At 42.5% G+C, this 24024-nt stretch overlaps 1 protein-coding gene across 3 annotated transcripts in view; it reads left to right on the top strand.

The window, feature by feature from the left end:
* Positions 1-19305, top strand: part of LOC143284840 (uncharacterized) — a 33543-nt gene extending 14238 nt beyond the window's left edge. The window contains exons 3-9 of one of the 3 annotated variants that reach the window (XM_076591907.1): positions 4301-4397; positions 8494-8647; positions 9438-9690; positions 11137-11271; positions 13842-13968; positions 16664-16743; positions 19171-19305. In XM_076591907.1, coding sequence (XP_076448022.1) covers positions 4301-4397; positions 8494-8647; positions 9438-9690; positions 11137-11271; positions 13842-13968; positions 16664-16743; positions 19171-19254 — 930 coding nt within the window. In that variant the 3' untranslated portion in view covers positions 19255-19305. Of the gene's footprint in view, positions 1-4288; positions 4398-8493; positions 8648-9437; positions 9691-11136; positions 11272-13841; positions 13969-16663; positions 16744-19170 lie in introns of all 3 variants that reach the window. The other 2 variants (XM_076591906.1, XM_076591908.1) reach the window with 2 other exon arrangements.
* The last annotated feature ends 4719 nt before the right edge of the window (positions 19306-24024 follow it).

The following is a 24024-nucleotide window of genomic DNA, read 5'->3' as shown; positions in this document are numbered from 1 at the left end:
GACAGAAGCAAAATGTCACCACAAAAGCCTGCTGATCTAAAGGGATGTTCAAAAGGTCACAATCAGTCGAGCGCAATTGCTGAGTGGTTAAAGGGTCGGACTTTCAATCTGAGGGTCCCGGTTTTGAACCTCGGTAACGGCACCTGGTGGGTAAAGGTTGGAGATTTTTCCGATCTCCCAGGTCAACATATGTGCAGACTGGCTTGTGTCTGAACCCCATTTGTGTGTGTACACAAACAGAAGATCAAAATACGCACGTTAAAGATCCTGTGATCATGTCAGCGTTTGGTGGGTTATAGAAACAAGAAAATACCCAGCATGCACACCCCCGAAAATGGAGCATGGCTGCCTACATGGTGGGGTAAAAACGGTCATACATGCAAAAGCCCACTCGTGTACATGCGAGTGAACGTGGGAGTTGCAGCCCACAAATGAAGCAGTAGAAGAAAAGGTCACAGTCAAGGAAGACAAGTGATTTTACTGCCCAAGAAAACTGACTGCTGGTGTCATAACAACAGGGAATAAGGGGAAGGCTATCCTAATTGAGGTTGTCAAGAGAGCAGCGCCTTGCTTTGCTGTTCATTTCTTCTTCTTTCGTTCATGGGCTGCAACTCCCACGTTCACTCGTATATGCATGAGTGGGCTTTTACATGTATGACCGTTTTTACCCCACCATGTAGGCAGCCATACTCCGTTTTCAGAGGGTGTGTATGCTGGGTATGTTCTTGTTTACATAACCCACCAAATGCTGACATGGATTACTGGATGTCTGACATGCATATTTGATCTTCTGCTTGCGTATACATACGAAGGGGGTTCAGGCACTAGCACAGGTCTGCACATGTGTTGACCTGAGAGATAGGAAAAATCTCCACCCTTTACCCACCAGGCGCCATTACCGTGATTCGAACGTGGGACCCTCAGATTGAAAGTCCAATGCTTTAACCACTCAAGCTACTGCACCCGTCACAACAGTGAATAAGGGGAAGGCTGACCGCATTGAGGTTGTTGAGAGAGCAGCGCCTTTGGTTTGCTGTTCATTTCGTTTCAGCCAGCTGGAATTCATCCATGGTTTGATTGAAACTGGCACTGCTCATCTTTTCTGTTGCTTTTTGACTCACTTGTGTAAACAAAGTGAGTCTATGTTTTAACCCGGTGTTCGGTTGTCTGTGTGTGTGTGTGTGTGTGTCTGTGTGTCCGTGGTAAACTTTAACATTGACATTTTCTCTGCAAATACTTTGTCAGTTGACACCAAATTAGGCATAAAAATAGGACAAATTCAGTTCTTTCCAGTCATCTTGTTTAAAACAATATTGCACATCTGGGATGGGCACCACAAAAAAAAAAAAAATGAAGCCTAATTATATGCAAACTGCATTTACTGTTATATTTATATTTTTAGTATTCTCTAAACTTGGCACTTTGATCTGATAATCTGACCCAACAACAAGAGCAGTCATTATCATCATTTTTTGTTCAAACAGGAACTTCTTTTGCTAAGCATGGAAGTTTTATTTATTTTGCAAACGTTTTGGTGCAGATAGTAAAAAAAAAGGGGGGAAATTACTCTGTAATTAATGCTAGGGGAGTTAATTTGCTTTAAACTGATCTTTCTCATCTTAAACATTACATTTTGAAATTATACTCAATACATAAAAAGCTTGGATTTTTTTTTTTTTTTTTTTTTTTTTAAGTGTATCACAAGTGAGTCTTGAAGGCCTTGCCTCTCTTGTTACTTTTTATTTTTAGTAAGTGTGTGTGAGGGGAGTGGCACATTAACCCTGCCACCATTGGCCTCATGGGACATAGTTCAGAATCGTCTGTAAATATGTGGCTGTCAGATTGGACAGTTTCTTGATACTTTGAGGCCTCGGGGATGGGTGAAGCTTGACCCAGTCACACTGACAAACCTGGAAAAGGCTTTCTCAGTTTTTACTGTTAGAATACCGAATCAGGAAAACAAACCTCATGTATGCATGTGTGGGCATGCTTGTGCACACGTGAGTGCGTACACACATGTCAAGTCAAGTCAAGTCAAAATGATCTTTATTGAGGGTAAAAGAATAAGCTTATACATGTGCGTACACATGCGCACTCACACACACACATATACACACACTGTCAAGACACACAACAGACTGACAGACACAGACACACGCGCATGCACTTGCCACCCCACCCCAACCTAACCTAACCCAATGAACATAGAGATAGGTGCACATACAGGAAAAACTGGAACTTATTTTCGGTGAGGGGGGTGAGTGGGGTGTCTAAAATGAAAGTGAAAGAAAGCTTGTGGATAAATTAGATATGAGCTCTTTGTCACCTTTGTTTCAATGGCCAGATCAAGACAATGGGAATACTGAAGGCAGGTCTGATGAAAAACAATAAAGCAAACATTGTGTTTTCTAGAGAACAGCCATTGTGTATGGAACACACACACACACACACACACACACACACACACACACACACACACACACACAAGCAGTCTATTCATGATACATTGAAGGATAAAGGAATAAAGGAACTATTGAAATGTCTGGATTTGTTGCCCATCTTTTATTTATCTGCGGAAGCTGATCAAAGTAAGCAACGTGATTGGCATGAAGTTGAGTGGAATCAGTAGATGGCACAAGAGGAGTGGGAAAAAGTTTTAAAAAGAAAAAAACAAAAAAAACACTGCACTGCAGGCGGAAAAAAAAGACCAAAAAAAAAAGAAAAAAAGGTGGCACTCTCAGTGTACCAACGATGCGCTCTCCCTGGGGAGAGCAGCCTGATTTTCACACAGAGAAATCTGTTGTGAAGAAAAAGAACAATACAATACAATACAATACAATAAATTAAGAAAAGGGTGCACTGAAAAAAAGACAAAAAAATGGGTGGCACTCTCAGTGTACCAACGATAACACTCTCCCTGGGGAGAGCAGCCTGATTTTCACACAGAGAAATCTGTTGTGAAGAAAAAGAACAATACAATACAATACAATACAATACAGTACAATACAATATAACACAATACAATACAGTACAGTACAGTACAGTACAATAAGAAAAGGGTGCATTGTATTGTTGTAGGCTTGGGGGTGGAAACATAAACATTGGTTGCAACACATAACAGTACTAGACCTTTTTTTTCTTTTCTTTTCTTTTTTTTTTCACCCAAGTTTCTACTGCCGTGTATTGATTTGTTTGGTGGTGTATGTTTGTGTTCAGGCTAACAAAGGCGAATGAATATATTACCTGACAGGTTTTTCTTATCTTGCTTTTGTTTTGTTTTGCATAGTTTTGTCCTGCTTTGAAAGGTTTTTTTGGCTTGTAGGATGGGATGAGGGGTGGGGGATGATGGTGGGAAGAGTGCAGCTGGGTGTGTGTGTGTGTGTGTGTGTGTGTGTGTGTGTGTGTCCTTTTGACATTGTTTTCTAATTGTAATATGTTAGGCCTGTCTTCTTTTGTGTGTGTGTGTGTATGTGTGTGTTTTGGTGGGTTTTTTTTGTTTTGTTTTTTTGTTTTTGTTTTTTTAGACACTTAGCTAACAATTGTGGGTTTGTTTGTTGTTTTTTAGACACTTAGCTAACAATTGATACTACATTTGTTGCATGTCTTTTGTGTTGTTGTTTTTTTAAGCAGAAGTTGATTTTGTTTATTATTTAATATAGAATGCTTTTAGTTGTTTGTGAAGCTGGCTTCACAGTAAACACATAACAAGGAACCTGCTGCAGGAAATGTCACAAGATAAAAATTCATTTGGTAACTGATCAAACTTCCACAGGCAGTAAAGTGATGACACTGAACATGCTTATGTTTATTTTGTGGACTATAAAGTGATGATTTTATAGTGGTGCCTTTTAATATGGAGTACCAAATGTATGGTTACAATCTGTCAAAATGCTGTCATGAATCAGAATTGTATGGAGGTTGACCTCACAACCCAGAAGTATCATGTTTTGCGGCAGTTGAAAGGAATGAAATCGTCCCATAAATCTGAATGAAATAAAAACAGCTGACAAACAGCTGAAGTGGGAAGGGAGACAGGAGGGTTGAAGAAGGTGGAGATTGACAGAACAGACAAGTGAGCAGCAGAACAGACAAGTGAACAGATGATACAGCAGTGACCACTAGTTCTGGACTTATTCTTTATCCTTTTTTAATGGCTGCCGTACAATATGCTGCGTCTTATATATTGCTAGAATAGAAATTCTTTATAAAGTGTGGAGGATGCTCAGTACAACCAGAAGTGTCTGGCGTCTCGCAGTCAGTAAAATGTAGTCGTCGTTTTGATTGCCAGATGTGTCAGCAGGTGAAAGGAGTGACTGAGGCAAAGGGCAAAGGGGGCAGAGGTGAAAGTTCAGAGGGTGCTAACGTTGCTGAGCCCTCCGCTTTCCAGGCTGTGGAAGGTATGTCGTCTTCATCACGGATGTGCAAAGTTTTTATCTTTTTTGGGTTTGTAAAGTGCTTAGAGCTTGGTCTCCGACCGAGGATAGGCACTATATAAGTATCCATATCATCATCATCATTTCTTCAGGTCTGAAGATAGTTTTCTGGGGACTGAAGGTTGTGTATGCTTTTTATATTTTTCGTGACTTAGGTTGTAAATGTAGGGGGACGAGGTGGTGAAGGGTTGTTGTGTCATGCATCCATGTTGACTTGTACCATACTCGTGTCCAATTCTCCATTCTTCTTCTTCTTCTTCTGCGTTCACTCGTATGCACACGAGTGGGCTTTTACGTGTATGACCGTTTTTGCCCCGCCATGTAGGCAGCCATACTCTGTATGTTCTTGTTTCCATAACCCACTGATCGCTGACATGGATTACAGGATCTTTAACGTGCGTATTTGATCTTCTGCTTGCATATACACACGAAGGGGGTTCAGGCACTAGCAGGTCTGCACATATGTTGACCTGGGAGATAGTAAAAATCTCCACCCTTTACCCACCAGGCGCCATCACCGTGATTTGAACCCGGGACCCTCAGATTGACAGTCCAACGCTTTAACCACTCGGCTATTGCGCCCGTCCAATTCTCCATTCAATTCTTGATTAATTTTCAAACCAAACTTAAACAAAACAAAACAAAAAAACAAAAAAAACAAAAGAAAACCCTCAGGACTAAGATGTTGCCACAGGCGCTCGTGCCCGCTGCCTGTCAGCCTCACACACACATTCTGCCGGTGAACCTAAGTCAGCCAGTCTCTCCCCTTCCACAAAGCACCTGCTTGCTCTGTGATGTTGTCTCTCCAGTGGTTGGAGCCAAAGTGACCCAGAGCTCTAAGAAGATGCCCAAGGTACTATTTTCATCCTTCCTCAGCACACTGTAGTACCCTCAGATTCAGTCCCAACAAATTGACAAAATAATAAACATAAAATTTTCTGAAACTCTAACCTAAAGTAAAAAAAAAAAAAAAAAAAAAAAAAAATCTTACCAACTAGGTCAAGTTAAGTTGGTGTACAAGAATAAAGAAAGATATTCCTACACTTGTAAAGACGGGAAAATTAACAAAGTACGTTTACAACCCCTCATTAATTAGTTCTAGACATTCCAAGACATTATTCAACCTGGGTCCCCGATCGCTCAGAGGTGTAAGCCAAAGTGGTCAAGGGAGATAACCTAGCCTTTCCACAAAGTTCAGCACAGTCGGTAACAGACATTCCTGCTGCATATGAGAGGCCAGTTTATTGCCCTCTCACACAAAAACATTTGGCATTTGTCTTTCAACAGATAGGTATGTTGTGGAGCAAGAATGCTGTGTTTGTTTCACCAACACCCTCATTTTGTGTCACGAGATACAACTAGTGATTCGGATGAGACGATAAACCGAGGTCCTGTGTGCAGCATGCACTTAGCGCACGTAAAAGAACCCACGGCAACAAAAGGGTTGTTCCTGGCAAAATTCTGTAGAAAAATCCACTTTGATAGGAAAAACAAATAAAACTGCATGCAGGAAAAAATTTTTAAAATTGGGTGGTGCTGTAGTGTAGCGACGCACTCTCCCTTGGGAGAGCAGCCCGAATTTCACACAGAGAAATCTGTTGTGATAAAAAGAAAATACAAATACAAACTGTAAAGATTTCCTCTCACTCACTTCTGTTTTGTTGAAGGTGTCTGTGAAAGTGAGAAAAAGAATAGTTTGAGAGAGAGAGAGAGAGTTTGTGTGAAATGTTTTTATTCAAATTTAGAACAAGGCCCTTGACTGAAGGGGGAAATCCCACACCAGTTATACAAGTCAGTCTTGTAACAGGGTAATGAATCCTGGACAGTGATTGTTGTAAGGGCAATGTTTACATTACTTTGTAATCTGTGTTGCTACAATATGCAATCATCTTAGAGTTTTGGAAGAGTTGAACACCAGATTAGATAGTAGAATTTCATTCCTAGGGGACATACATAAATCTAAAGCGAAATGGATCATTATATAATGGGCTCAGTATATTTTTTTAATCAAGTCATGAAGAGAAGGATAGCAAAGCATAAAATGATTTTTATTTTCCTCACAACCATAGCATAAATGACATGGCATTTTGTCAAACTCTTCTGTTGTTGAATCAAGGGTGGTAACACAGATTGGCAATGTCTGACACTCTTTTGTCACAATCTTTGTTTTGTTCAAAGTACATTTCACATATCTGTTCATTACAGTATCATTCAACGATTCTGTATGATTGGTTAGCTTAAACATCCTTTATATTTGAGAGATTGTGTGGTGTGTCACACACACACACACACACACACACACACACACACACACACAGTCATTTTCACTGAATACAGGCATTGAAATCTGTTTTCCTCTATTTCCCTTCTCTACAGAGGATATAATTTTTCATGTGAAAACAAAAATACTGTTCAAGAACCACGTTAACTTCAGCCAATGGAGAGGTTAGAAAGTGAGATAAGAGATTTACTCAGATATACGTTTTGTTCACCTGATATTCATGATGCAGCTTTTTACTTCAGAGGAGGTGGGGCAGGGGAGATAATCATTTCTTGGTTTGAATTGAATGTATTTTGTATTTTTGTTTTGTATTTTGTATTTCTTTTTATCACAACAGATTTATCTGTGTGAAATTCGGGCTGCTCTCCCCAGGGAGAGCGCGTCGCTATACTACAGCGCCACCCTTTTTTTTTTTTTGTATTTTCCCTGCGTGCAGTTTTATTTGTTTTTCCTATTGATGTGGATTTTTCTACAGAACTTTGCCAGGAACAACCCTTTTGTTGCCGTGGGTTCTTTTACATGCGCTATGTGCGTGCTGCACACGGGACCTCGGTTTATCGTCTCATCCGAATGACTAGCGTCCAGACCACCACTCAAGGTCTAGTGGAGGGGGAAAAAATATCGGCGGCTGAGCCGTGATTTGAACCAGCGCGCTCAGATTCTCTCGCTTCCTAAGCAGACGCGTTACCTCTAGGCCATCACTCCATGAGTACCCATGAGTGTACATTCCTCAGGGTGCGCTGTTAACATGTTTATGCATTACTTGTTTTTGCCGTGCTCTTTATGAAGCCATATCTATTTTCATCATGTGTATATACTGGAATTTTCAAACTTTCACACAGAAAAGACAGCTTTGTTTGTTTCATCTTAAGTTCAAATTATTGTTGTTGCTTCACTGCTCGTGAGTTTGAAAATTATTTGTTCCGTGTTTTGGAAGGAAAAAGTGATTATTTATTTACTGCATTCTTATATAACATGTACTTCTGTCACATCAATATATAAAACCAGTTGGCATACATACATCTAGCTGAAAAAGCCACAAAGTGAATGATGATGATTTCACAAACCAGATGACGATATTTTCACATGTGACATACATATTTCAACATGTTGCAAAAGATCATTTCAGAAGGCATTGAAACACACACCTAATTTGACAAGTCACAAGGAATGTTTGGGGTTGGTTTTTTGTTGTTGTTGTTGTTGTTTTTTTGGTTTTTTCAGTTTGACAGCTTTCAAACATGATGATGATCACTAATTCATGTGTGATTTCATGCATTACTTGGACAAAGGAGGCAGGGACGGTTTCAGATGGGCACACACACACACACACACACACACACACACACACACACACACACCACACACCTGTAGATTTCCACAAGTCTCATTAAAAAATATATTCTTCTTTTTCTTCTTCTTTGTTCATGGGCTGCAACTCACACATTCACTCGTATGTACATGAGTGGGCTGTTACGTGAATGACAATTTTCACCCCTGCCATGTAGGCAGCCATACTCCATTTTCATGGTGTGCATGCTTGGTATGTTCTTGTTTCCATAACCCACCGAATGCTGACATTGATTGCAGGATCTTTGACATGCATGTCTGATCTTTTGCGTGTGTATACACATGAAGGGGGTTCAGGCACTAGCAGGTCTACACATATGTTGACCTGGGAGAGTATGTTCTTGTTTCCATACCACTGGACGTTGACATGGATTACAGGATCTTTAATGTGCGTATTTGATAAAAGAGGGTGGTGTTGGTGGTTTCCAGACAGCCAGAAGTCCCTGGTGGGAGGACCAGTCCTACAGGAGCTGTTCAAGAGTGCAGTGCTGAACCAGCAACGACAGCAGAAGGTGGCCATCAAGACGGAACCGCAGGCAACACCCCCACCTCCCACAGACCCCACCTTCCAGCCCATCAGCAGGTAAAAGTGGAATGGGGATAGGTGTGTCAGTCGGCTGGATGAATGATTTTTCAGGTTCTAATGGATCAGTACCTAAGTTTTTCAGTCCTGATAATGGCCTTGTTTGTTTAAATGGGGATGTAAGCAACTTAGGTGAAGACATTCTGATTATTCTCCAAACTTGGTGATTGCAAGAGACATTCACACAGGGATCTGTACAGTTAAGATTGATTTAGACCTGGCCCAACACTCTGCTTATATCACAGATTGACATAAGTTTACAGTTGGGCCAACAGCAATTTGAGGGCTGTATTATCAATTGTTTCTCTGTTGCAGTGGGAAATCATCTACAGCTTAGTCTTTTGTGAAGGACTATGACTCTCAAACTAGGAAGCAAAATTTCACTAGCCCTTAGTGCTGCAGTTTTGGGAGCTAGTTGGCCTTTGGGAACCATCCCAACGCCGACTGTCCCCAAACCCTCATGGCCGAGAGAGTGGGCATGTAACTTGGGGAAAGACTCTCTCCACTGTAAATCAAATTCTAGCCCAGATAGTCAAGACAGCAGTTACCTCCTTTGCTATTCTGATGGTCATAGTCAAACACAACTGACTATCATACCATCAAGTATCATACAGACATGCAAATGAAGGTGGGAAGAAATAGGAAACAGTGCAGTTCTGCGTTGTATAAAGATTGGTGGAGGCCATATTGTGTTGGAGACCATTCTGCTGCCACCGGTAGTGTGTAAAACCCCTTTCACCCTGCAGTCATACGGTGACGCTGCGGCGTTGCTGTGTGTTCTGTTCCACAGCACTGAGGAAGCGCAGGAGAAGACAGACGCAGCAGCCCTCAAGGTGCCGGACCCGTACAGCCTTCTGGCCTCGGGAGGCATGACGGTGGAGGAGTTTGAACGTCGCCAGCGGCTTCCCCCCCATTTGTGGCAGCAGGAGAAACAGCAGCAGAAAGGGGAGAGCACCACAGGCCAGCCAGAAGAAGAGGGAGGGAACTCTGCACCACGATCGGATCAAGACACTGGAAGCACTACACAGTCTGTGCCAGAACAGGTAAGGGGAACTCAGTGTTCTTCTTTTCTTTACACAGAATTTGGAGTGTGAACCAGGCAGGCCGGCCTTTTACATTGATGCCAGTTGTCCAGATTTTTACCTATGACCTCATCATTCCCAAAAGCATGAATATAAAAGATATACAAAATTCAAAAAAAGGAAAAATGCATGAGCAAAGCATGAATATAAAAGATATACAAAATTCAAAAAAAGGAAAAATGCATGAGCACACATACCACATGCTCCATGTAGGACTCAAAAGCTGTGGGGGGAAAAACCACCACAGAAGGCTTGATAAATTGGTCTATCTGAAGCTAGCTGCACATGATGACCTTTGGTCATGATTGATTAAAACAGCATTGAAAGATGGTAGATGAAAAAAATCTGCACAAACGTTTATGTTGGTGTGAATGTGTGTGTGTGTGTGCATGTTAGCATCTACATGTGTGCACATGCATTAAAGTTTGACTGGAAAATAAAACTGAACATTTCATTCGGATGATCTGGTAGACCGCAGTCCCATGTGCAGTACGCACTTGACGCCCTGAAAAAATAAACCATGGCAACGAAAGTGTTGTCCTCTGGCAGAATCCTATTGAAAAAATCCACTCTGATAGGTACACAACCAAATACACAAGCATTAACTCACTCGGGACAAGTTTTCTCCCTTGCTTTTCCCCACAGACGGCCCATTTGTAAGGGTTTGGAAAAAAATTACAAAAAATACAAAATACTGTGTAAGAAAATGAAACTTTCAGAACTGGTTTATTACATGTTGAGCTATTACATATAAAAAAAATCAAATTTCTCATCTTATTTTTACAGTTTTGCCATATGTAGAAAATACTGCCAATTTTTCACCCCGAATCACCATACCCATGCTCGCTTTCTGCATTAAATTCGCTTTCTTCTTCGTCATCATCCACCTCTTCAATGTCCGACCCTTCAGTTTGTAGCATTTCAAGTACTTCGGCAACCCTAAAACATTGCCGTCACTGCCTTGTTCGCCTCACAACATTCTGAGAAGAGGCCGCTTTGCTAACAGGCTGGCACGCGAGCAGTCGACCGGTCAGTGACTTTGTCAGCGTGTGTGCGAGACAGGCCACACATCCCAGACTAACCAATCATACTGTTCGATTGTGGAGTGACCCAGAATAGCGCACTCTGCTTGGCTAATCACAAAATCACGTGTACAGCGCATGATGGAATTTTACTTTCGGAGAATGCTATTCCATTCCTTCGTCCGAAACCGAATACGTTTTGTGTAGGAATGCGTGAGGCCTCACTAAGCGCATAAGATTATACCACTGGCCAGGCATCTACCTAGCAGATGTGGTTTAGCATACATATGGATTTGTAAGAATGCAGTGATGCCTGCGTGAGAAACTGAACCAGTGTACTTGCATGTAAAAAAAAAAAAAAAAAATGTACGTGTGTGGGTGGCAGGACAAAGGGGTTGAGGGGGAGGGAAGCAGGCAAGAAATCCCGTCAGCAGATCCAGGAGTCGACCCACCCAGAACTGTGGAGCTGCTGACACCCAGCGACTTTGAGAAACAGTGCTCTGTAGTCTCCAGGCAAAAGGTACACACCACTGTGCAGGTTTTAGTGAAAAGATTTAGTATCTGAAGAAGGAAATATTTCAATATTTATAATCACATTGATTATTCTGTTTAAATCTTTGATTCGATTTTTTTTTCTTTTGTCAACGGTAAGAACCATGTGGTGGATGTGGATCAACCGATGTACTTTTTTTTTTTGCAGGTTCAAACTGATTTGTAATGGGTTTACTATTCACATGTGGAAGATATTACATCGCCTGTGAATTATCTGTGGCATTACCTTGACAGGAAATATAAGTGTTGTACAAACCTTAGAATGATACATGCTTGTTCAAAGCCAAAAGCAGAACAAGTTTAAACATATATATTGACAATGTTTATGAATGAAAAATATGATGTGGGAGATTACATGGTTTATGCTGGTCTGTCTGTACTGTTGACATTATGATTGAAAACAACTTTATAAGAGTTAGCACAATTTATGTTTGTCTGAACTGTTGACATTATGATTGAAAACAACTTCATAAGAGTGAACACAATTTATGTTTGTCTGAACTGTTGACATTATGATTGAAAACAACTTCATAAGAGTGAACACAATTTATGTTTGTCTGAACTGTTGACATTATGATTGAAAACAACTTTATCAGAGTTAACACAATTTATGTTTGTCTGAGCTGTTGACATTATTTATGACTGAAAAAGACTGAATAAGGGTTTACAGAAATTGTGCCAGTCTGAAATTATTTACTAATGAAGAAGACTGGATGGGAGTTTTCATGATCTGTGTTAATTCTGATATTATTTATGAAAGAAAACAGGCTGGATAAGAGTTTGTACGATTTGGGTTAGTCTGACATTATTCATGAACGAAAAATATCGGGTAAGAGTTTTCATGATTTGTGTTGGTCTAACATTATTTATGGATGAAACTAAGACTTAAAACAATTGATTTTAGTCTGAACTAGACTAGAAGTGGCAGAATGGTGAAGACTCTTATCTGCCAGTAGTGTCCGTGAGGGTCTTGGTCCTGTTCCCAGTCTTGCCCTTTCTTCTAGGTTTGACTGGAAAATCAAACGTAGCATCCAGTCGTTCGGATGAGATGATAAACCGAGGTCCCATGTGCAGCACACATTTGACGCACTGAAACAGAACCCACAGCAACTCTTCTTCTTCTTCTGCGTTCGTGGGCTGCAACTCCCACGTTCACTCGTATATACTCGAGTGGGCTTTTACGTGTATGACCGTTTTTATCCCGCCATGTAGGCAGCCATACTCCGTTTTCAGGGATGTCCATGCTGGGTATGTTCTTGCTTCCATAACCCACCGAACGCTGACATGGATTACAGGATCTTTAACGTGCGTATTTGATCTTCTGCTTGTGTATACACACGAAGGGGGTTCAGGCACTGGCAGGTCTGCACATATGTTGACCTGGGAGACAGTAAAAATCTCCACCCTTTACCCACCAGGCGCCGTCACCGTGATTCGAACCCAGGACCCTCAGATTGAAAGTCCAACGCTTTAACCATTCGGCTATTGCGCCCGTCACCCACAGCAACAAAGGGGTTGTCCTCTGGAAAAATTCTGTAGGAGAAATCCACTCTCATAGATGCACAAATATATATGCATGCACTCAAGGTCTGTCTAGCGCATTGGGTAAAACCGCTGGTCAGACATCTGCCTAGCTGATGTGGTGTGGTGTAAATGGATGTGCCATTGGGTAAAACCGCTGGTCAGACATCTGCCTAGCTGATGTGGTGTGGTGTAAATGGATGTGCCATTGGGGTGTGGTGTAACTGGATGTGCCATTGGGTAAAACCGCTGGTCAGACATCTGCCTGGCTGATGTGGTGTGGTGTAAATGGATGTGCCATTGGGGTGTGGTGTAACTGGATGTGCCATTGGGTAAAACCGCTGGTCAGACATCTGCCTGGCTGATGTGGTGTGGTGTAAAATGGATGTGCCATTGGGTAAAACCGCTGGTCAGACATATGCTGGTGTGGTGTGGTGTGAATGGATGTGCCATTGGGTAAAACCGCTGGTCAGACATCTGCCTGGCTGATGTGGTGTGGTGTAAATGGATGTGCCCAAACTCAGTGACACCACCTTCCAGAGCTGAAACATTGGTTGATGTTGTTAGTGATGGTGTGGGAGATGAGTTCCAGTTTCAGTTTTCTGCAGGAGACATTCACTGCGTTCGGACTAATCCATATAATCTACACATCTGCTAAGCAGATGCCTGACCAGCATCATAACCGAACATGCTTACTCAGGCCTTGAGTGCATGCTTATATATTTTTGTACCTATCAGAGTGATTTTTTTTTTTTTTTTTTTTTTGCCAGAAGACAACAGTCTCATTGCCATGGGTTCTGTTTCAGTGCGCCAAGTGCATGCTGCACACTGGACCTCAATTTATCGTCTCATCCGAATGGCTAGACGTTCAGTTTGATTTTCCAGTCAAACTTGGGAGAAAGGGCGAGAGCGGGATTCAAACCTTGACCCTCAGGGACTCTGTTTTGGCAGCTTAGAGTCTTAACCATTCTGCCACCTTCCTTCATGGGGAGATAAAGAGAGAGCATTTTTGTGCAGGCAGCAGCAGCAACAGCAGCAGCAGCAGGCCGAGGGAGGGCTGAGGTGTTGCTGACCCCTGGGGACTTTGTGTCTCCGCTCCGCTCGTCCGTCTCCTCTCCCAGTCTGTCCTCCCTCTGCTTCCCCTGTGAGGGCCCAGTCGGGTTGGATCCCTCTTTCTGGCATCTTTGTTTCTTCTTCATTTGTTTTTTTGTTGGTTTTTTTTGTTTGGTTTTTTTGTTTGTTTTTTTGCCCTTCCTTTGCTTTTGCCAGTGTTTTGACTGAGTGTGTGTGTGCGTCTTTCCTCTGGTTGAGTGTGTGTGTGTGTGGATTTGTCTTCTAATCTGTTTATCTGCCATAGCAGATATTTTTTCCTTCCAAAGACAGACTTCAGGTGTTGTTCTTAATTCATGTCACCCACTTTGCTCCAAGCTGTGTGTGTGTGTGTGTGTGTGTGTGTGTGTGTGTGAGTGAGAGAGAGAGAGAGAAATGCATTTGTCTTCTAATCTGTTTATCCGCTAGAGCAGATACTTTTCCTTCTAACAACAGACTGCAGGTGTTATTCTTAATTTTCATTTTACCTACTGTGCTCCAAGCTCAAGTGAAGGCACAGAACAGCTTAACACATTTTTGCCAACTCGGCAGTGGGCAGGGTCTTCTCTGGTCTGTAGGCTACCAGTGGCCTTACATTGCCAGTTCCCTATCGGTGGGAAGAGGGGCTGGGAGCAATGCCCCTGAATTGTTGCAGATGTTGATGCAGCAACAAAAACAAAAAAAAACAACAAAAAAGAAAAAAAGAAAAAAAAAGCTTCTACCCATGAAGAAATAATGCAGAAACATTAGGGAAGAGGGATAGGAAGGAACTAGTGTTGACCGTTCTACAAGTTTTCTGATTAAACTTATCCTGCATCTGGCGTAACTTTTGCTGAACAGTCCTGCGGATGGCATCGTACGCATCCTTTTTTGATGTGGACTTTGGGTTGCTGAGGTAGGCTTGATGCAGACGGCGTTTCTCATCCAGAAGCTGCTTGATTTCATCACAGTTTTCATCAAACCAGTCTTTGTGCTTTCTGGTCATGGGTCCCAGGGTCTCTGAAGCTGTACTATAGATCAGCTCACGCAGGGTCCTCCAGTCAGACTCCACATTCTGGTTGTCCAGAGAGGCGGATTCCAGACGATCTTCCAGCAGCTCCACAAAGGACTGTTTGATGGTGATGTTTTTCAGCTTAGCGATGTTAAGCCGTTTTGGAGCCTTCTGGCCTTGGGGGTGTCTCTTGGGCTGGATTCAAATATTCAGCTTCGAGACTACAAGGCGATGGTCTGTCCAACACTCGGCGCCGCACATGGTCTTTGTTACACGTACATCTTGCCTATCCCTTTTCCTGACGATGACATATATATATATGTGTGTGTGTGTGTGTGTGTGTGTGTGTGTGTGTGTGCGTGCATGCGTGTGCGTGCGTGCGTGCGTGTGTGTGTGTGTGTACACCCGCACATTCCAATATTCCGTTGCTCCTACAGTACACATGCAAACACACACATACCTCATCCTCTACACACACACGAACACACACACACATGCGCGCGCGCACAGAGCTCTCCTGACGTGTATACTTACACGCTCGCGCACGCACACAAATACACACACACACACACAAATATATATATATATATATATATATATACAGAGGCTGCCACACATACACACACACACACATACAGAGGCTGCCACACACAGACACAGACACACACATACAGAGGCTGCTATTGATTGGCCGGAAGAGGGGTGGGAAAAGATCTGATGACAGGAACGTGTTGCTCAGTCTATTGAAGTTGGAAAAGCCCACATTAATTTGTATGGGTCTGTCAGACCCACGATGTATGAATAGGGGGTAAGCTCTGGATTCCTTCTTTAGCGAGTGTGGGTCTGTGAGACCCACAAAATATGGATAAGTGGGAAAATAACCAAGTACGGTGAAGGTTAAAGGAACGAGAATGTTGTAAACAGTATCTATACTTTTGCTGTATGTTTATTCAATGACCATAAAGTTTTAAATATTATCTATACTTTCATTCTGTGTATGTGAACTGAAAGAACCAGGAAGTTGTAAATATTATCAGTATTTTCACTGTATGTGTGTGTGGGTATTAAAATAACCAGAAAGTTGTAAATATTATCAGTGTTTTCACTGTATGTGTGTGTGGGTATTAAAATAACCAGAAAGTTGTAAATATTATCAGTGTTTTCACTGTATGTGTGTGTGGGTATTAAAATAACCAGAAAGTTGTAAATATTATCAGTGTTTTCACTGTATGTGTGTGTGGGTATTAAAATAAACAGAAAGTTGTAAATATTATCAGTGTTTTCACTGTATGTGTGTGTGGGGGTATTAAAATAACCAGAAAGTTGTAAATATTATCAATATTTTCACTGTATGTGGATATTAAAATAACCAGAAAGTTGTAAAGATAATCTATACTTTTGCTGTGCAAGTGTGTTTTGAAATAACCAGAACGTTGTAAAGGTTATCTGTACTGTGCTGTTTGTGTGTGGGTTGAAATTACCTGAAAGTTGTAAATATCAATAGTGTACTGTATGTGTGTGTGTTGAACTTACTAGAAAGTTGTAAATGTTATGTTATACTGTGTTGTATGTGTGCATATTGAAATAACCAGAAAGTTGTAAATATTATCTATACTGTGCTATATGTGTGTGTGTTCAAATTCACCGGAAAGTTGTAAATCTTTTCCACAGTACTGTTGCTGTAAGTGTGTATGTTGAACTGAACAGTAGGCTGTGAAGAGAACAGAGCATAATGACCGCTGTGTGATTATGTGTGCAGATCCATCATCGCCTGTCTCGCCCCAGATAGAACCGCTGACACGCTCCCAGTTTCAGCAGGCAATGGTGCACATGATCAGGGTCAGTATGTCTTGGGCATACATACACATTTAATTAGACTTATCAGGGTCAGTAGGTCTTGGGCATACATACACACTTAATTAGACTCATCAGGGTGAGTACGTCTTGGGCATACACACTTAATTAGACTTATCAGGGTCAGTATGTCTTGGGCATACACACTTAATTAGGCTCCTGAGGGTCAGTATGTCTTGGGCATACACATTTAATTAGACTCATCATGGTGAGTAGGTCTTGGGCATACATACACATTTAATTAGACTCATCAGGGTGAGTATGTCTAGGGCATACACACTTAATTAGACTCATCAGGGTGAGTATGTCTTGGGCATACACACTTAATTAGACTTATCAGGGTCAGTATGTCTTGGGCATACACACTTAATTAGACTCATCAGGGTCAGTATGTCTTGGGCATACACACTTAGACTCATCAGGGTCAGTATGTCTTGGGCATACATACACATTTAATTAGACTCATCATGGTGAGTATGTCTAGGGCATACACACTTAATTAGACTCAGACGCTCCCACGTTAGTGGACGCATGAAGCAGTCAAAACACTCCATACTCTGTAGTCCTCATGTACTTGTGTATATATACGGTATGTATGATAGTCATGTCTGACTATGACCCTCAGAACAGCAGAGGAGGTAACTGCTGTCCCGACTGTCTGGGATAGAATTTGATAAAAGTGGAGAGTGTCTTGCCCAAGTTACACCCCCACTCTCTCGGCCAAAATAATTTTAGGACAGATGGCATTGGGGATGGTTCCCAAAGCCCAGCTAACCCCCAAGGCTGCTGCACTAAGAGCCTGTGCAATCTTGCCTCCTAGTTTGAGAGTCATAGTCCTTCACAAAAGACTAAGCTGTAGATGACTTCCCTTTGCAGTGGAGAAACCATTGATCATACAGCTCTCACTTTGCTGTTGGCCCCAGCTGTAAGCTTATGTCAATCTGTGATGTAAGCTGAGCGTCAGTATTACAGGCCAGAGTGTATGTGTATGCTAATGTGTATGTTGGAGTGTGTATTGTGAAGGAGTGAGTCAGTGGTATGGGTATGGTTAGTGTATGGGAGAGAAAGGCGAGGCAGGAGGAGGGATGGGAAGGTGGAGATCACGATGTGTGGAGGGAGAGAGAAAGGCGAGGCAGGAGGAGGGATGGGAAGGTAGAGATGACGATGTGTGGAGGGAGAAAGGCGAGGAAGGTAGAGATCACGATGTGAAGGGAGACCGAAGTTGTTTTACATTGTGTGCTTCTAGTTTTAAGTGTGTGTAAATGTTTCATGTTTTACACGCAGTTGGACACTTTTTTTCATTATTACGGACAGTTAATCTTGTATCTTGCAACTGGGAAGTTGTGGCTTTCAACACCACCAGAAGCCAGAGTAGTGTGAGATTTCTGCAACTGCAGACAGATGTTCACTCAGTCTGAATCCTAGACTGCAAATTTTGTCGTCAGTACTTGATCACTAGGTATGTGGTCTCTTACACCAAACATAATGGAAGACCACAGAAATGAACTAAACTGGGCAGGGTGCAGGTCAGTTGACTCATGGTGGCATGGTTTCTTCTGACAACTCATGTTCAGACAAGTGGGCTTTTTACATGTGTGATGTGTTTTACCCTTCCATTAATAAGTCAGCCATACTCTGTTTTCAAGTGTGCATGGCAGGTATGTTCATGATTCCATTACCCGAAGAACATCAAGTTTTCAAGATAATGTCAGAGTGTGTAGACAGATCTATACATGCTACACCACATCTGCTTTAAAAAAAAAAAAAAGTTAAAAAAAACTTTTAAAAAAAGAACAAAGCAGCAGATGTAGATAGCTGACCCTCACATAAACCCCAACACACGTGTTTGGCAAATAATGCTTATGTTTCATCTTTTCACACAAATTCAATTATTAAGGCATGCATACAGGTCTGCACATCCCAGTATGTTGGCGTGGAAGATGTGAAAAATTGATTTCCACCCTGAATCCACCAGCTGCTTAAACCCTCCAACCCATGACCCTTGGGTGGACTGTCCCAGACTCCAATCATTTGGCTGTTGTCCCATGTTTGTCGACATGGTGATGACAGTTCTCTGTGGTCTGCTGGCAGAAAAATAAACCAGTGGCGTCAAAATAAATCAGTCAGCTATAATAACTCGTGTATGCAGCAGTGACATTGAAACTGCAGCAGTTATGTGAACATAAATGTTGCTGGCAAAATAATAAGCCAGTGGTGTCAAAATAAATCATTCAGCTATAATTACTCATGTATGCAGCAGTGACATTGAAACTGCAAGCAGCTATGTGAACATGAATAGCTGATCTCATGTACTGACAGTGTAATCCTGCTTTAGAATGGTACCTTCAGATGTAGTTCTGCTTCGGGATGGCACAATGAAATGAATTGTGCAAGATTGTGTTCTTTTTTCAGACGGATGAGGAGTTTGTGAACAAGCTTCACAAAGCTTACCTGGACAGTTTCCTGCTGTTGAAGAACAGAATCAGCAAGAGATGACCTGGTCAGCACCACCGGCAACACAAGACATTCTGCAGCATAGGCTTCCAGTGTTCACAGCGTCGTCCATGTAATAATATCCCAGGGTCTGCGTTTTCTCTGCACGTGTGTGTGTGTGTTAAACAAATCTCCTTTCTCTGGAAACACTTCGTCTTTCAGCACCAAATTTGGATCAAATGCAGGAGAAAAATAATTGTGTGTGTATTTGTATTACTCTTTTTGTCACGACAGATTTCTCTGTGTGAAAGTCAGGCTCCTCTCCCCAGGGAGAGCACCTCGCTACACTGATAGCGCCACCCGTTTTTTGTATTTTTTTTCCTGTCTGCAGTTTTTCTATTTGTTTTCCTGCTGAAGTGGATTTTCCTACAGAATTTTGCCAGGGACAACCCTTTCATTGCCATGGGTTGTTTTTCGTGCGCTAAGTGCATGCTGCACACGGGACCTAGGCTTATAGTCTCATCTGAATGACTAGCGTCCAGTCCACTACTCAAGGTCTAGTGGAGGGGGATAAAATACTCGCAACTGTGCCAGGATTTGAACCAGAGTGCTCGGATTCTCTCGCTTCCTAGGCGGACGTGTTACCTCTAGGCCATTACTCCACATCCTACAGTATTGGCTTCCTGTACACACAGTTTCAGTCTGTGTAGTAACCCAGGGTCTGGGTTTTCTGTGTGTACGTGGTGAACTTTAACAAATTCCCTTTTTCTTGAAATACTTCATCTGTCAGCACCAAATTTGGATCAAATACAGGAGAAAAGTAATTGTGTGTATGCATGTGTTGTTAACTTTAACAAATTCCCTTTCTCTAGAAATACTTCATATTTCAGCACCAAATTTGGATCAAATGCAGGAGAAAAATAATTGTTTCAGCACACACCAATAGGGTTTGAATATTCTGGATTAAATCATCGTTCTGGATTGTGGATAATTTCTTTCATTTTTGGTTTAGCTTCTGGATTTGCAAGATTTTGGGTGGTTCTTTCTGGTTTGTTGCTGGATAACGTTTTGTGCTACCATGGTGAGTGTTTGGTTGTTGTTTTGAGACAGGACATTCTGTTTCTTGTCCACAGTTTAAAGAAAAGAAAAAGAAATTCGGGACAGAACGACTCTATTCACCACTGATACATTTATTACCAACATTTTTTTTCAAAGAGGAAACTGCAAAAAACAGAAAAAAAGAGCTGAAAATCTAGTTGATGGTATTTCTTAGTCAGCCTTGCTGCCTGAAAAGTTGGTCACTGAGGGAATCATTCTGCATTTCCTAGCTAAGTTTCTTGTGAAATATGGAGCAGTAATGTCATGGAAAAGACAGGGAATAGGTTGGTAGTTCAGCAGATACAAACATGAACAAAAATATATGTATAATTTATTTGGATATTAATGAAATGTGGATCGGATATGGCTGAAACTGTCTTGCACAAAACAGCAGAAAGTTTCAATAGATAATCCATTTGATGGTGACCATTTAATATGATTTGGATCAATTTATGCAGTTTACATATTATCTAATTGTCAAATTTCAATAATTCATGTTAAAGAAAATAACCACATAATAGAAGATTACTGAAAATCATTTTTTGTGTTGAGCATTATGATTTATTGTAGCTGTAAAGCTCTGAGGAAGATGGGGGAAAGTTTGAAACTTTGATGTACACCTGTGTTAGTGGCACAATACATTAGATCCACCATCATAATTTTAAGGAAAGAACTGTCTTGTCCAGAGTGATTGTAGTGCTTATAAAGTCTGAAAATGTACCTGGCAATTTTACCATGAATGACTGAAACTGGAAAGTTGTCATTCAAATGGGGAGAGTTTGAAACGATAGATCTGTATTATGAGCATTTAACATTGAAAGGCTGACCTGTGTAGGCTGCTTTAGCTGGATGGAAATTTCTGTTTCCAGCACACAACTTTTGGTTTGACAAACACTAGTTTCAGATGAGCAAAAATATTATTCAGATCAACAAACCTTTAAATAAGTATATACTGGTATGCCCCATTCCCCAAATCACCTGCATTTTCAGTTTCATTCTTGCAGTTTTTAAATTGGCAGGAACCACAGGTGAACCATGAAGGCTTTACCTCTTGTATTATTTTTGTTTCCCATTATGTGTGAACAGAGAAAATTGGGGTGAAAATGAAAGTGGCATGTATGAGACACTGGAATCAAAAGTAATGTTGAACAGTGATTTACCTGATGTGATTGGTTCAGTTGTTTTCAGCTGGTTCACTTTTTTGTTGTTGTTTTTTGAGGGGGACAACAAATCTGGGAACACCATTGCCCACTTTGTTGACAACAGGTGATTTACTAGTACATGTGATTTCTTACCAAAGCTAATGAAGAGATGAGGGTGTGATGTTTTTTCATGGTTTGCTGAAAACAGCTGTTGTTTTGTCGAGTGTGGAATTGTGATCAAATCCATTTGGTCTGTGATTCGTTGTACAGTGTGTGAGGCACACGCACACACACAGTGGTGGGCGTGTTATGTGTGTCCGTTTCCTTCACAGCATTGTTCACTCATTCTGGACCAGTCGCAGCTGTTTACTGTAACTGTGTGGTGATAACCTGTTCAGTGTGTTTTATAACTGGTCCACTTCTATCTTGCCTTATCTCTATTTAAAAGAGGGATCTGTACTGTGGTTGGTGGGGGCCAGATTGGGTGAAGAGGGTGCTGGCCAGTATATGAACATTTGTTAACATCTACTGGTGGTGTGGTAAATAAGAATGACGTTTTGATTTTTTTTGTTCGCAAAATGAAATTTCAAAGAACTGTTCAGCATGCTTGATTTCTTACGTTAGGGTGGTGGTGTGTCCATCGAGATCGATGATGACCATCGTTGTCATCCAGCTGGGGGAGGGTGGTGGTGGGGAGGATGCTCATGAATCTATCTGTGAATGCGCAGATGGCTGAATAGTCCAATCTGTGCACGAAATGTTCGCTGACAGTTGGGGCAGGCAAAGACAGGCATATTGTCCGGGAGCTTGTTTGCCCGTGACTTTCTGGCCTGCCTCTTCTGAACAGCTGCAGCAGTCCTGTTGGCCTCGCACAACTTGGCGCCTTTGTGCACAGCAGCGCGCCATTTGTCACGGTCCACTGCAGATTCCTCCCAGGAGTCCGGGTTGATATCAAACGCTTTCAGAGTATCTCTGAAGTGCTTCTTCTGACCTCCGTGTGATCTCTTCCCTTGTTGCAGCTCGCCATAGAAGAGCCTTTTGGGCAGCCGATGGTCTGGCATGCACGCCACGTGTCCAGCCCAGCGAAGCTGGGACTGCATCAGGATGGTGAAGATGCTGGGAAGGGTGGCTTTTGCGAGCACCTCTGTATCTGGGGTCCTGTCTTGCCACTTGATGTTCAGTAGCTTCCTGAGGCATGTTGTGTGGAAGTGGTTCAGCTTCTTGGCATGTCGTCGGTACACTGTCCAAGTTTCGCAGGCGTACAGTAGTGAGATGCCAATGCAGGGTGAGCGAGGGTGCATCCATGACGTCCTGTTATGGGTAGGGAGGCAGAAAACTGTGTTGGTTATCAGCAGTTCGTGCTCCGCACAAGTCTGAAGCAAAAGCAATCCATTTGGGTTGCAGTGGCCCACACCGTGCTTTCCAATCACTCCATCCCAGGAGATGCAGTCAGAGCCAACCCTTGCATTGAAGTCCCCAAGAATGATGAGCTTGTCTGCTTTAGGGATAGCAGCAATGACAGAGTGAAGGTCCTCGTAGAACTTCGCCTTCACTTCATCCGGGTTGGGGCGTAGGCACTGACAATAGTGAGGTGCTTCTGGCCAGATGCCAGTGGGAGTTTCATGGTCATAAGCCTATCGTTGACTCCCTTTGGGATTCCAGCTAGCTTGCTGACAAGTGCTGTTTTTACTGCAAAACCAACGCCAGCCTCACCTCGCTCTTCGCTTCCTCGTCCACTCCAGAAGAAGGTGTAACCAGATCCCCGTTCACAGAGCTCGCCTTCGCCTGCAAGCCGAGTCTCACTCAAGGCTGCAATGTCAATGTGGTATCTGGCGAGTTCAGATGCAACTAGTGCCGTTCTCCTTTGGGGTCTGTCCGCGTTATCTCTGTCCAGGAGAGTCCTTATGTTCCAAGCACCAATGGTGAGAGGAACGATCCTTGTTTTTTTCTTTTCTTTCTTTTGTTTCGACCACTGATGTAGGGTCCCCACCAGCCGCGGTATGCTGGCCAGGGTGATATGGAGCAGGCAATTTTTAGGGCACCTTTTCTAGCCCCTTCCTCATGCCAAGGAGGTGAGCAGTGCATTCCTAAAGAGGGCTGCTCAGACGGCTGCCGAGCTGCATCGCTGCTCCTGTCAACGAAGAACGACCATATGGCCTGAGCCGCCTGCGTGCGACTGCCAGTGTACCCACACCTGTCTCGTCGCTCGCCTGTCGCCACAGGACTTGGGGGTGATGAAAGGACATTTTGGATGACTGATGACTTGCGCGATGAGTTTGTTTAAAGTGAAGAGGAGTTGCGCAACGTCGACCTCACTCTCTCGTCCGGGTCCACCAATTTCCAGTGGCAAGACTAAGTCTAGACGATTGGAGGATAAGCACAGATGCAGTGGATGACCAAGATATCCTTTCGGTGTCTCATCTTGCTCTCTGCACTCCACAGTGCATTGCTGTAACCGCCTTCCTCTCCGTTGAACCGATAGGTTTCTTCTGCAGATTCTGCCGGATCCAGACTTCGCATGCATGGGTAGACACACCCCGGGGGCCAACTGCGTGTGGCATGCACACAGCACAGTGGAGCTAGATGGCCGTCG

This window comes from Babylonia areolata, chromosome 8 (genome assembly GCF_041734735.1).
Source record: "Babylonia areolata isolate BAREFJ2019XMU chromosome 8, ASM4173473v1, whole genome shotgun sequence".
In the NCBI taxonomy this organism is placed as follows: Eukaryota; Metazoa; Mollusca; class Gastropoda; order Neogastropoda; family Buccinidae; genus Babylonia; species Babylonia areolata.
This window is presented reverse-complemented; position numbering and strand designations above follow the sequence as displayed.